This window comes from Culex quinquefasciatus, chromosome 3, assembly GCF_015732765.1.
Source record: "Culex quinquefasciatus strain JHB chromosome 3, VPISU_Cqui_1.0_pri_paternal, whole genome shotgun sequence".
Lineage (NCBI taxonomy): Eukaryota > Metazoa > Arthropoda > Insecta > Diptera > Culicidae > Culex > Culex quinquefasciatus.
Genome location: NC_051863.1, coordinates 126,061,488 through 126,076,819, shown reverse-complemented (window position 1 = coordinate 126,076,819; position 15,332 = coordinate 126,061,488). Strand labels below are relative to the sequence as shown.

Below are 15,332 nucleotides of genomic sequence, written 5' to 3'. Positions count from 1 at the left end.
CCTTTCATAATCGCTTTCAATAGTCTTATTAATTCATGATCCATTATTGGCGATGCTAATAAGGAATCGAATTTAAACCCTTGGTGACTGGGATTTTGCCCTGCCAAGGTTCTATACATTATCGTTGCTGCAATTCTGCCAGCGTTTTGTCCGAAAATCATGTTTCTCATTTTGTTTATACTTTTAGGATTATAAATGCCAGTTTCTATCAAATTTGGAATGGCTTCATAATTCCAATCTGTTACTAAGTCAGAAGTTAGTATAATTGGATTGTATGTTTCTCTTAATTTACTATCTACAGTGTACCAACGACCTCCTAAAACATATTTTACCGGTAATAACGGACTACAATCTATTTCGGTTCCCTTGTCTTGAATATGTCATGTATTTTCATTAATTTCATTCACACTTTAATATAATATCTTGTACTTTTCCATAGTTATTAGAGTGCACTCTTTTTTTTTCTTTGAATATTTGTTTTTTTATACCACGTGGATTTTCAAAATTGTTAATTCATGCTATTATTCCATGCATTTAGTTTACATTTCTGTGATTTGATTAGTAAATAGCATTTATATTTATTAATGTTTTAGTTTAGTTAAGGCACTTTAAATACTTTCCTCTAATGTTTTAATCGCATGCAATCTATGACTATTTTAATCATTATAAGTTTAGCTATTTCTATGTTAATTATAATTCATGCATCCATATTAACTTATAACATTTAATTATCTAATTTAGTCATTAAACTTTTTCAACCTATTATTATGAATCTTCTCTAATTTATTACCATTTTTAATTACTGTTGTTTGCTCACTTGGCAAATCCACCACTTCATAAGGACCTCTCCATAAGCTTTGTAATTTTTCCCGACACCTGATGGAATAGTTTCAACTATAACTAGATCTCCATACCAGGGTTGCCATTCTCTCGCATTTTTGTCATAAATTTCTTTTCTTTTGTGTTTTGAAGCCAATACATTTTGTACAGCTTTGTCGTGAATATTTTTAAAATTTGCTTTCATCTCTGTAACATAATCATCGTAATTTAGTTCTGTCTCCGTAACATTGTAGACTGAATTCGGAATTCTAGCTTGTCTACCATATAATAATTCAAAGGTGAATATCCAGTAGATGAGTTTACTGTGGTATTAAATTGAAACGTGAAAAATGGTAATAACTGATCCCATGTTTGAGGATTTCCTGCAATGTAATTTCGTAAGAACGTTTTAAGTTCTCTATTTGAACGTTCAACTAAATTTGCCTGTGGATGATAGGCACTTGTATTAATTTTCTTGATTTTTAATATTTTGCAAGTATGTTTTAATAAATTACTCATAAAATTAGCTCCTTGGTCTGTTACGACTTCTGCTGGAGCACCAAATCGACAAATGAAATGCTCTACAAAAGCTCTTGCCACTGTCGTGCTTTCTTGATCCGGTAAAGGAGCAACTACTAAAAATCTCGTAAGATCGTCTTGAATGACTAATCCATACCGATTATTGTCTTCGGATATAGTTAAAATTACTATATCCATATAAATTTTCTGAAAAGGTTCTGTCGACGTTGTCGTAATTTTCATTGGAATTTTGTGTTTTGGCCAAATTTTATTTTTTGACATAATTCACATTGCTTTACATAATTTTCAACGTCTCGACGCATATTATCCCATGTGAAAAGAGGACTAATACGTTGAAGCATTCTTCTTCCACCTACATGACCTCCTAATGGTGAATCATGAAATTCTTTTAACACCGTATCTCTGTCTTCCATTTTAACAAACATTCTAGTGTCATTTGATGCATATAATGTGAATATTTTGTTATATTTTCCAGCTATAAATCTTAAAATGTTTACATCTGGATTGTGTTGCAAATTTCTAAACGAAACAATTTGTATGTTTCGAACTGATTTTATGAAATCAGGACAATTTTCAAAACTTTTTACTAATCCATTGAAAAGTTCTTCAATGTTTGTTACTGATTTAACTGAGCCATTGATAATTAAACCATACATTTTGTGTTCCGGAATGGATAAAATATTATCATACAAGTAATCTTTCATACCATGTGGTAGGTCAACTAATTGAGATAATTCTTTAAATGCTGTTTTACTATTTAGTATTACGAATGTGGCATCTGCATCACTTTCGTTTAGCATTGTTTTTGTAAATTTAAGTAATTTAAAATCAATTTCATCCTTATTTTGAGCATCGAAGAAGTCGTCCAAAGAATACTTTTTCCATGAATCATCTTCCTTTTCATTTCCAATATCGATTGTTTGTAATACGTCGATAGTTTCATTTAAATCCTCTTCATTTTGCGAGATATCATTTGTTATATCTATGTTGATATCATCTATAATTAGATTTTTCGAATTTCCAATTTGGTTTGATGAATCCTTTTGTTGACGTTTCTGTTGTCTGGTCACGACAGCAATTAAATTATTTTCTGAATTAATTTCCTCAACATCTTCATGTTTAATGCGAGAAAGAAAATCTGCAACAACATTTTCTTTGCCTTGTTTGTATCTAATGTCACACCCAATTCCTTGAATTTTTAATCTTAATTTTGAAAGAGTTGGTGAGGTTTCTTTTAATCTCCAAATTGCAATTAATGGTCTATGGTCAGTATAGACAATAAACTGTTGATTAAAAATATAGTGTTTAAAATACTCAATAGCCCATACAATAGCAAGTAATTCTTTTCAATTGTATAATATTTCTTTTCAGAAATACTTAATGCTCTACTGGCGTATGCAATTGGATTGTCATTTGTTTTGGCATTTGATAATACTGCCCCTACAGCATAATCACTAGCATCTGTAGTAATCACAAATGTATCATTATAATTTGGACGAACTAAAATTGGTTCTGTCATCAAGCATTGTTTTAAATCATGAAATGCTTTTTCACAATCCTCTGACCATTTGAATTTGACATCCTTTTTAGTAAATTATTTAAATGTTTTCGTTTATCTGCCATATTTGGTATGAATTTTCCGTAAAAGTTAACTGTTCCAAGAAACGAACGAACATCTTTTATGTTTTGAGGACGTTTTAAATTTTTAATAATATTTATATTATCTTCCGTTGGTCTAATTCCATGTTTGTCAATAGTATGACCCAAATATTTAATTTGTGTCTTCAAAATGCTACATTTGGACGGCTCCACTTTCAAATTATGACGACTTAAAGCATTTAAAATTTTGAACAGATTATCGTTATGTTCTTTTATGGTATTTCCAAATATAATAATGTCATCCAGATAGACAAAAGCCTTCACTGGTTGAATTTCAAAAAGAATAATATTCATTAGCTTTTGAAAAGTTGCCGGACTGTTTTTGAGACCCATAGGCATTCTTAAAAATTCATAATGTCCCTTCCAAGTAGAAAATGCAGTTTTAGCCGCATCTTTTGGATGAATGAGTATTTGATAAAATCCTGATTTTAAATCAATCGAAGAAAAATATTGAGCATCACCAATGTTATCCAGAATCTCGTTTATTAATGGAATCGGAAAAACAAATGGTTTCGTTATAAGATTTAATGCTCTAAAATCAACCACGATTCTGTATTTTTCTTGCCATCAGCTCCCACTTTCTTCGGGATGCACAGTACAGGAGCATTCCAAGGACTTTTGCTAGGTTGAATAATTCCTAATTTAAGCATTTCTTCGATCTGTTCGTCAATATGAGTTTTCGTAGATTCTGGCATTCTATATTGCCGTTTATTAATTGGTATGTTTGTTGTTGTTTCAATTTCGTGAATTGCTGCATTTGTAAAAGTCAATTCATCGCCCTCGAGGAAAAATAATTTATTGAATTTTCGAATCATGAAAACTATGGCGTCATGATTTTCATTATTTAGATGTTTTAAATTAATTGTTTCTAAAAGTTTTTTTAATCTTTCTTCGCCGCATACATATTTGAACTTTTTATATTCAATGACGTCACAATCTTTGTCAATATCCAAGTTTAATTCCTTGGGAATGCATAATTCATCATCAAAATTACTTTGAGGTGAATTATGTATTTCATACGTTTGAGCATTATTTTCACAATAAGCTATAATATTTGCGTTTTCTTCATTCCCGTCATTTTCATCGTCACTTGAAGTAGATATCTCTTCACAATTAATATCTGCAAGATTCTCCTCATTTTTGTTATAATGATTATTAAAATATAATCTTGGTTTTTGTAAAACAATGAAATTAAAATTTTTATCAATGAAAAGAGTGTGTCTCTTCAAGAATTCTGCACCAATAATTCCCGGTACAGGTAAATTCTTCATAACATAAAATTTTGTACTGAAAATTGTGTTACCAATCAACAATTCGATTATAACTGAACCCATTGTTTCATTACACGTATTATTGATGCCAGTTAAAGAAATATTATCTTTAAAATTGACATGAGAATAACCTATTTTATTTAAAACATTGCTTCTTATTATATTAACACTTGCACCTGTGTCAAGCAAGTAGTGAATAAAATTAAACGGGTTTTGTTTTGAAGCAATTCTTAATCTAAATTGTAGAAAAGGAGTTAAAATTATTTTGAGAATTTCGTGAGGGGGGTTATAAAATTCTCTTTGCTCTCTTAAACTATTATTATTCCAAATATTATTCCGATTATAATTCCGTCTCCTAAAACGATTTCGAGCTCGGAAATTAGAGCGTCTATTGAATTTTCCATTTTGCCGGGTATTTCGGACGCCAAATCTATCGAAAACCCCAAAAATTAGTTTTTCGTTGTGGATAATATGTTTTAGAATTATTAGACATATTATTCTGTTGAGAGCTATTTTCTCTATTAGCGTTAAAATTTTGGTTCGGTCGATTGTTTGAATGATTTTGGTTAAAATCATGATGTTGTTGTTGATGCCGGAATCTATTATTTTCCTGCGTAACATTTCTGTTATCATTATTCCTGTGGTAATTTTGGTGATAATTATTTCGAAAAACTGGTGCACTATTCGCTAAATTACCGTTATTATTATTATTGTAGTGTTTACATTGGCTTCTGAAGTTGGTTTTCACAGTTGGTGTCTGTATGTTCATTTTCTGTACGTGTTTCTGAAGATCTTCAAATTCTTCATCACTGACGTAATGATGTTCGAGAGTATTCAAAAATTGCCTAAAATCTGTTTCCACAATATTTCTCGCAGTGCGCTGTAATTCAATGTTGTTTAAACCCGCAATGAAATGAAGTTTAAAATTTTTCATAACTAAACTGTTCTTATTGAAGTCTTCTACGGACTCTAAGTCTGCAAGAATTTCCAATGCTCTGTTTTTGTATGACTTAAATTTCTCAAATTGCTTTTGTGAGATTGTACTAATTGTTTTGAAAATATTTACCGATGATTTTTTTACACTGAATTCTTCAATCATATTCTGTTCAACCTTCTCCCATGGTAAATTTGAAATTGAATTTGCAAAAAATTTTGCTCTACCTTTTAATTTCAGTTTAATTACATTGATCAAAGGGGTATGAGACACTCCTTTTGGCATTTTACTGTAAAAATAATTAATTTGATCAATAAATGAAGTTAAATCTTCTGCATGTCCAAAGAAATCTGGAATGCAATTAATTGCTGAATCCATTGGAAATTCGTAAGAACTTGGATTTTTAGTGTTCTTTTTAATTTTTAAACTGACGGGAATAATCTTTAAATTTTCTACCTCGCCATATTTCTCCTCATCATCAGAATATATAATTAATTTTTAGCAAAACTTCAAGAGCTTCTTGAAGATTTTTGTGATCTTCTTTGAACCCATTGTTAATTTTGTTGAACTCTTTAGGTTGAAGAGTATCCCTTGAAGCAATTAATAGTTGCTTATAATTTTCAACAGCTTCTGCTATTTCTATTGTCTTCTGTTCGATTTCTTCTTTAGATTTAGGAATAGCTTCCAATAAATTTGCTATTTCCAACGAAAAATAGTTGTCCAATTTATTTAATTCTTCCATCGTGATTAAGGGAAGGAAATTTGTCTTACTTTTAAAAAGTAAATTATTTTCTGCAGACTCTCAGGCTGTTTCCTTAATTAGAGAAATCCACAAGTTTTTTTAAGTTTAGAGTTGGTCAGAAAAACTCTAAGTCCCCGAAAAAAAAGGTGTTAGTAAAAATATGGAAAAAAATGGTACTTACCAAATTATCATTTTAAGATTCTTGTGACACTTCTAACACTTTACTTTTCTATTACAAAACTTTTCTAACTGGTTAAGCCAGCAGAAATGACGTTCCAGTTTCAGAGTGAAACTTTCCGCTTGTCACCACTTTGAAGCGTGCAGCCGGCTAAGTCCAAGGCACTTCGACTGGATATTTCGGATCAAACACTTTCACTCTCTTTCACTGTCTCATATACTGACTGCCTTTATTTGATTTCAGCTTGGGTTTTTATACTAAATCTAGTTATTTACTTAATTATTTAATATCTTATATTTTTACCCCCACTCTAGTTTTTGATGTTGCATAATATATCCGTCCTTTTCGGTTTCACACCAAAATTCTTCCTCTAACTTATATAATATATTTTTGTCTCATTTACAACCCCCACTCCAACCTGTATTTTTCTTGATATAATGAAAAGTTTCCTTAATTCCCAGAATTCTACAATATATAACTCTCTTTTTTCTTATTTTATTTATTTTTCCCCCCACTCTAAAAATCCTTCCAAGTTATACATAATATCCTGGCCTATTTTATTTCTCTCACTCTTAAAATCCTAATATAAATGTTCTATTTCTTTCCACCGCGCTCTAATTCTCAGATTTTTCTCAGAAATTAGTCGCAGTCCTTTTATGACTTAACCCATAGATAATGTAATCTTTATTTATTTTCCAGTCGTGCCTGTCCTTTTTCACAGATATTGTTATTTGTTTGTTTCTCGTCGGGCACCTTTCTGCGCGTGCCACTTAAGTGGGTCATAAAAGTGTTGTCGGGTTTTCCCGTCCTACGCTCCTAATTGATTTTTATTTGTCTTCCTTTTTCTTACAACTCTCCTGATTCGCCTTTTCCTAATATTTTCGTTTTTAACAGAGAAAATCTACTGTGAATTTTTCTGGTAAGGCGAGGGTCGCTTCACTGGTAAGATCTATTTCGAATTCATTGTATTACGTTTATTTATGCATTTCAAATCAAATAAAGGAAATATCGTAATCTCAATAAAATATTTCTATCAGCGCTACGTTATAAACGATAAGTGCCGATAACTCGTTTGAAGTAATTTCTTACAAAGATCTTTTTCAAACCAAATCTTCTCAGAATTTGAAAGCTTTTTTTTAAATCTAGTAAGTGCAATACTTTAACATAAAACTGGTTTTTTATCAATCAATTTTTGGGAATTTGCAATAAGTTTCTAACGACGCAAAATTTTTGTGAAACATTTTCTTTAATTTGTTTTGTTCTTAATTTTATACAACATACCGCTTTTTTAAGATGCATACAAATTAATAATTGGAAATACGGATTACAAAAGACGCAACTTTTTTTAAGGAAATAAGGTCAGAGTTTTTACTGATAAACACTAATATTTTTTTACAAAATACAGTATTATATTGAAAATACTATCAAGTACAGAAATACAGCTATCAAACGACGAAATCAGGAGGCAAAATAATTTATTGCTGAAAATTTAAGTTTTCGTTGCAAAACAATTTCAAATACCGTAAACCGGGGTGACATTGGTAGGATTTTAATTTGTTTTTGGAATATTTAAGCATAAGCATAAGCATAGGTGCCCACCCGCAGTTGCTACTCCGTTATTGACCAGGACCTCCAGAAGTTACATCCACGAGCCGTGGAAGATAAGTGGGTGCTATCTTTCCTCGCTTCGCAACTTCTCAAAGGCCCCTATCATGCTGATCAATACCGGCGCCGGCCACGACCAGTGGTAGGGTCACGGGGAAGTGGATGGGAATGTTAGTCCGATACTTGAGTGATAGAGACCGCCCAATCGACTGCTTCTCCGACAAAGTATCACATGAGTTTTGAGGGGGTTAGTAGATGGGTATGAGGTCAGGATTCACGAGTGGCAGTGATGTGACCATGAGCATTTTGTTTATCGGTTGAAATTTTAATTCTTAGGCAGCCAGCTGCGGAAAGATAAATAATTGATTATTTAAAAAGTTTGTTTTAATCGAACGCGTGCAAACCGAGCGGTAGTGCTATGGGCTGGACTTATCAGTATATTTTTACTGTTGGTACAATTAAGATAACGTGAGCAAATGTCAAAAATAGTAGATGAGTTAATACTAAAGCTGCCAGTTGGAATAAATTATTACGATCAACGAATATAAACGAAAAGAAAACAGGACACCACGTAACCGATTGTAATGAAATTAAAACAATAACTCAAACGAACTTAACCGGCGGCGTGCCTTCCTATCCTATAAAAGAAGGACTTATAAATTTAAAATATAAAAAGACTCCAAAAAACACGTTGCATAGTAACCGCGAAGTCTCGCTACTCACAATCGAATCCGAAAGATAGCTATCTAGAATTTTAAATATAGTATTAATTCGACCGCGATCCTCCAGAAATTCTTCGTCGGCGTGCCTTCCGATCAACGGTGATGTAAAAAGGGCTTTATTCATTAAAATGATTTTATATCATAAGCCTTTAAACATATTCGTCGGCGTGCCTTCCGATCATCGATGATATAGAAAGGACTTAATCCAGCAATACGACTTGCTTGTCTCGAAAAAAAAAGAATTCGGATCGTTTCTATCGAAAACTATGTAAAGAGAACAAAAAAAACTCATTGGCCAACGAACGCGCGAACTAAAAATAAAGAAAAAAAGAAGAAGAAGAAGACAAATCACCCCATGCACAGGCACACAAACAGCGACACAAAAGAGATGAAAACAACACGAATCAGAAGAAATCCAATCACCCCATGTACACAAATAGCGACACAAAAGAGATGGAAAATAACACGAAAAAACAGGACTGCGCGTCCACACAGGCACCGCACAACTGATGCCATTATTTAATTATAATGACCAATCACCCCATGCACTCGAACAGCGACACAAAAGAGACGGAAAATATCACGAAAAAACAGGACTGCGCATCCACACAGGCATCGCACTACTGATCCTTAATTTGTTTTTGGAATATTTTCCAACTAATAAGGGTTTTCTCAAGACTTTTATTTTTAAAACATGTACTAGGGTAGGCCACACATGCACTATGGTACATTGGGTGGCCAAGTTTCAAAAAAGTGACCTTCTCCAAATATTTTTTGGTATTTTTTTCTCGAAAGTAAACATTCTAACTAAGAAAAATCCAAATTTTCAAAGCTCTAAGTTTGTTCATTACGGAGATACGCAAGCTGAAAGTCAAAAAATGGAGTAAAAAACAAGCGTTTTTCGTAAAAAAGGCTGATTGTTTAATTTTAACATAGCTCAGCCATTTTAAATGTTTTATTAGGACAAATATACATCGTTGGAAAGGTAATGAGATATGCTTTGAAACTATTAATAGATAAAATGTTGTTTCCAAACCAAAAACTGAAGTTTTCATCGAATAACTGGAGCATTTTTTTGACAAATCATATTTTTTTGTGTTTGTTAATCGAGTACTTTTGCTAACCGATGCTAAACATGAAACTAAGATCACTTGAAAGATTGGATTATAATCTAACATTGCTGAAATTTCCAGTCTGCGATTTTTGCGTTTTCGGAGATATGCCATTTGAACATTTACGTTTTATCAAAATTTGCTGCAATCTACATATGCGCCCGTTTATTTCACTTGCTTTGCTACCTACTTCGTGAGCATCGTCGCTTCAAAAATCAATACCTGGTTTCAAGAAGTTCGAAATGACTTTATTGGAATTTTCTGTTGCCTACATTTAAAATTGAGTACCTTAGTCAAAATAAGGTATTCGTACCGAAGTTTCTCAAGCGAAACTGGAGAATCTCAGTTTGATACCGAAAAAAGTGTTCATCAAAATGTTGACTTAGCATGATGAATTTCTGCGATCAATCCATGAAACTGATCCACATTTAAGTTCTATGTTGGTTAGTACAAAACATCATAAAAAGTACCTTTAACATATCCTGAAGCTGTCACAAACTCTATAATCAAATGAATTTTAAGAATATGGTTTGTATTTTATCGTTTTACTTCATAATTAATATTTTGAATAAAATTATTTTTTCTGTTATTAGATTTAACAATTAAAATTTTCGCAATTTATGCCCGTAAGGGTGGGGGGGTCTCAAGTTATATGGCATGGACTCACAAAAAGAAACACACAGCAGTAAATAATAAATATTTGACTTAAAATGATTTTATTACGCTTAACAAAATTTTGTTGGAGGGAAGGAGGAGAGGGGGTGAAAGAAAGAGGAGGAGGGGTTGTGTCCTTAAAGTGGAGATGTATTACATTATCCATAATTTAATAATATAAACTTGCAATACAATATATATGCAATTCTGTTGCACTTGCAAATGTATGAAAAGACTATTTATTATAAACAATCAACTATTGAAAAACATGAAAAGTCATAAAAATCGACGTATATCATTTCAATACCATACAATTACCCAAATTTGCATGAAAAACATTTAAAAAGCAAAAAAATAATTTGGCCGCCTGTTTGTATGGAGATGGCCCATAGTGACATGGTTCATGCACTGTTAAAAAAAGTTTTTTTCAATAGTGTTTTAGTTGCGTTGATAATTCTTATTTGGAATACCGTGGTGATTTTAATAGTCACAGTTTTTGTTGTTATAATCAGGTTAAAGGTGTTCAAATTTTATTTTTACGTTGAATGTACCATAGCTGCCCCGTTTTACGGTACAACATTCATCGTTTATTTTTGTATTTATAATCAAATAGGACACTTTAATACTTTCTGCAAATTCTAAATTTTGTTACCACAGATCGGATTTTTTTTTCATAAAAACGAATTTCTGTTTATTTATGAATAATTCTTTTAAAAAATTCTGATCATTAAGCCTTCAAAATTAACCGTTCTATCATTTGTACCGAAAGAAACCTCAGTTGCATTAAAATCAAGCAAAAGGGCCATTTTTAAGTTTTACTACTTTTCGCGCACCATTAACTTTAATCGTGCGTCGTCGTTGTAACCTGGAATGGTTTAATGGTGTCTCGTCGGCTAAATGCATTCGGCGCTCACTACCCTGTGCGTTGTACCTTAGTGTGAGTGGGATATTCAATTAATGTTTTCCAGACTGACGCTTACGGGTCGTAATGTCTTATTTACGCGACACTAGATGACGACGGGTGACGCAGTGATGATTCAGGAGTTGACCTGCTGAGGCACAAAGAATTAAAATAAGGTGATCAAACGGAAACTAAGCTGATGAATCATCGCCAATTTTACTTAAGCAATGAGAAAATATCTAAAGAATCAGTCAACTTTCAGCTTTGTTTAACCAACTAAAATTCTAATAATGAACATTTTATTGTTGAAGCTAGCACATAACGACTCAAAATTCACACGTCAATCCCCAAAAGAAAGCTTCAAATTGTCTACAAATTGAACAAATCTTCCGGAAATTTACACCTTCTAATAAAAACATTAGGCAAGCAATAAAGATAGCGAAGAGAAAAGGGGGATCATTAAAAAAACGCCACGCTGACTATCGCGTTAAGCTCGGTTGTCAACTCAGTGAACTTCGGAGCGATTAAATGCATTCTCACCGAACTTTAAGGTCACACTGACGAACAACATATTTTGCTGTCAACCCATTCGTGTGAGTTGTAAAGTCGAAATAAGACCAATAAAACGTGCTCATCGGCATGAGTAGTGTAATAAAAATGTCAACAATTGGCCCTCATACCCTATAGAACCAAGAGCAGCTACAAAGTTGCATTTCACCTTCGTCGTCGTCGTCCATCATTTCACTCCACTTTCCAAACGGCGATATTTTTATATTATTATTTATTTTTATTATTATTTGGTCGCGTTTTGCGGGGAGGATAATAAACCAACAATAAATATGTAGATATGTGTCCCCCCACGGAATTGTGGTCGCTGCCCTCCCTCCAGGCTATATTGAGGCACCCCCCACTGGGGCAGGAAGGGAGGTGGTCCCGAGGGAGAAAGAAAAGTAAAGAAAACACCTACATGCGGAAGCGCGGTTGAGGACTTTTCGTTGGCGCAGAAGTGGTCGCAGCAACTTTTTGAAGTTGTTGTGGTTGCGAAATGATGCTTGAAGGATTTTAAAAGATTTAGAGAAAACGTTGTCAAAATTGATTCCTGAGGCAAAACTCTAGAACATATTAAAATTTGAGAAAAAAAATCAGCTAAGCCACAAACTAAAAATAATAAATCCATCAAAGAAGAAATGCGCTTAAGGAGTTACATACATGTAAATCGGCAAAAAGGCCAGGTTTTGGTACGAGCACACACTCAAAATTGTTTTAAACTATTTTGAAAAAGTTTGTTTGAAAAAAAGATAACATTATTATTTTGTTTTTCATATAAAAAAGTCAGTTTTTGATTTTTGAAAATTTTTCAAAAATCGAAATTTCAAAATCGGGAATCGTTATGCACACGGGATATATCCAATCTCGAGATATCGTGGCACCCGTAAATCAGCACGGTGTTTCGAGCAAAACGCTCACAAAGTTTGACAGAGCATTCGAATATGAGTCCGACTTTGATTACAACCGATTTGCATACAACAATATTACACCCAATTACCGCATGCACATAAACAACGACACAAATCGATTTAAAATAATAATAATAACTAGACTCACTATGCACACACCCAAAACTGGGCAGCGCTCGTCCGAGAGAATAATGGCCTCGCGTCAAGAGAATCGTGTTACCATTCACGGACACAGAGAACACAGCTCGTGATAGGCAAGAGAATAAATTTCCTCGAGGCTCAATTGCAAAAAAAAAGTTCATCCGTCAAAACAAAAAAAAACAAAGATGTCGACTTTGGGAATCGAACCAGAGTCCATTGACAGACTAACCCAATGATTTTACTGTCTCGGCCACCACAGCTTGATGACTAAGGAGAGGTCATTGAGCCCTGAATATATTTTGAGGGAACGATTCTCTTGATTCTCTGATTTGTGGGTATAGCATAGCATATTCGGGGTATTCAAGATACCCAAAAAGCAAAAAATGAAAAAAAGTTTATTGGAACTTTTAAGTTAAAAAAAAAAAAAATAAGCTTCATGCTAAATTTTCAAAGCAAAGACTGAGGCTTATCGAAAACAAAGTAAAGATAACAATTGCAGAATAAATGTTCCATGCGAGAATTCATTTTAGTGGTTTTTTGAAGATTTGAAAATTACGAATAATAATTTAAAAACATTACCTAATCCAACTTTAGGTGGTTGGTGCCTTCCTCAGATTCATAAAGTCAATACATTCAGTAAAAATAGCAACATTCCCCCTTAACATGTTTAACAAATCCAGTTAATTACTCATTTCTTTTGATAGGGTTCGCATACCTTCAACATTTCTGGCTCATCAGCAAGTTCTGATAAAAAACCTATTCAACGATAGTTCGCATGGAAGATTCAGACAATATTTCTATCACAATATCTGAAATCCGGCCTCCAAAAAGTGTATAAATAACACTTAAGTGCTAATATCTTTTGATAAGTTTGCCAGATCCTCGATGTTCTAGGCTCATTTGAAAGGTTTTTCGATTCATCTAACTAACGACAGGTCGCATGATGAACCCGGACATAATTTTCATTGAAATATCTGAGATCCGGCCTCCAAAAAGTGTATAAATAACACTTAAGTGCTAATTACTTTTGATAGGGTTGTGAGATCTTCAATGTTTTGGACTCATTGGAAAGGTTTTTTTTTAATACCTTTCTGAAAATGTATAACATGATAGGTTTTCTTGCAAAAACTACCCTTTTTACAATCTTCCGGACATACGCCAAAATCGTTTTTTAGCAAAACTAAACTTGCTGATTTTGAATAGAGACCTCTGGGACCCCAAGATGGATCGAATGATACCAATATGGTCAAAATCCGTTCATCCAGTCCGGAGATAATCGAGTGACATTTGTTTGTCCACCCACCTACACACATCCACACAAACATTTGCTCAGAACATGATTCTGAGTCGATATGTATACGTGAAGATGGGTCTACGAGGTCAAATTAATAAGTTCCTTTTTCGAGTGATTTTATAGCCTTTCCTCAGTAAGGCGATGAAATAAAAAAAATGATTTTTTTTTTATTTTTCCAAATACATGAAATGTATAATCCAAAATTCCAATCGTCAATGTCGACCACCCAAGCGTTTTCACCAAACCCTGCCTTGGCGTCGCTCACATAAACCAATCAAAATCAAAGTAAAACTTCAACAGACTGTTTCCAGCCCGCGAAGAAACGACCCACGAGTGCCATGTGCGTGGGTTTGCACACTGCTGTGGCTGGTGCCCTGGCCAACTTCTTTTTAGATCATTCAAACTCAAACTTGTGACCAAGTCAACACCCACAGCTTTGAAGAATGTGTATCACACACCGTCCACACTTTGTTGGCAGAGTTTTGCAGTTTCTCATAACGATCGGATAATTACCTTGACTGATGACCGGCGCTGGCGGTAGCTCGTCGGTTTAACCGGTTCCACCGATGATGGCAGCAGCCCTGCCATTCCGATCGCGGCCAATCCATGTTCGCGATCATCAATCAACAGCAACGCACCCACGCACGTGCCACAAATTTCTCTTTCTTCTTCCTTTATTTTTTTGTTGGGATTCAGGGTTGGCTTTGTCCCAACTAACTTCAAACTGCGTTGTGCTTCTTCTTCCACGCGAATCGCTCACATGTTGTGCACGTTATCGTTGGCGCGCATTAATTAACTCCGGCCTTTAATAATTATAAGCGATGAAATTCCAACTTCACACCCCCACGCTCGTTGATTGCTTCTGGGTCACACACTTAATTACAGCTCACTTTGTCACCCGACAGCTCGAAACTCAGCTCTCCCTTTCTTCCTTGTGAAATTGGAGAATTAGCATATCAGCATCGATACAATCGCACTAAATCATTAAAATGACCCCGTGCAAATTCACCACACTGTCGACAGGATTCGAAAGTTGTCCTCGAGGAATCCGCTGCAAATCTTCACCTCTTCAGCAACGTTTTCGCCAATTATCTAAAAAAGCCACCCAACACCTTCGTATCAATCCCCCGTCACTCCAAACGTAACTGATAACGACAGCCTCCGTCCAAAAATTAACCCTCTAATCCCCGCGACCAATAACTATATCCACCGGCGGAGGAGGACTGATCGCGACTCGGCGGCGGCGTACAGGCGACTGACGACGATCCCCCCACATGTGGCGTTGTGTCTCTGCTGACTCTGG

General features: G+C 34.1%; 1 protein-coding gene across 1 annotated transcript in view; it reads right to left on the bottom strand.

Annotated features, from left to right (window-relative positions):
• Window positions 1-15,332, bottom strand: part of LOC6043327 (leucine-rich repeat-containing G-protein coupled receptor 4) — a 62,068-nt gene extending 46,736 nt beyond the window's left edge. The window contains exon 1 of the mRNA XM_038260140.1: window positions 14,543-15,332. Coding sequence (XP_038116068.1) covers window positions 14,543-14,649 — 107 coding nt within the window. The 5' untranslated portion in view covers window positions 14,650-15,332. The remainder of the gene's footprint in view (window positions 1-14,542) is intronic.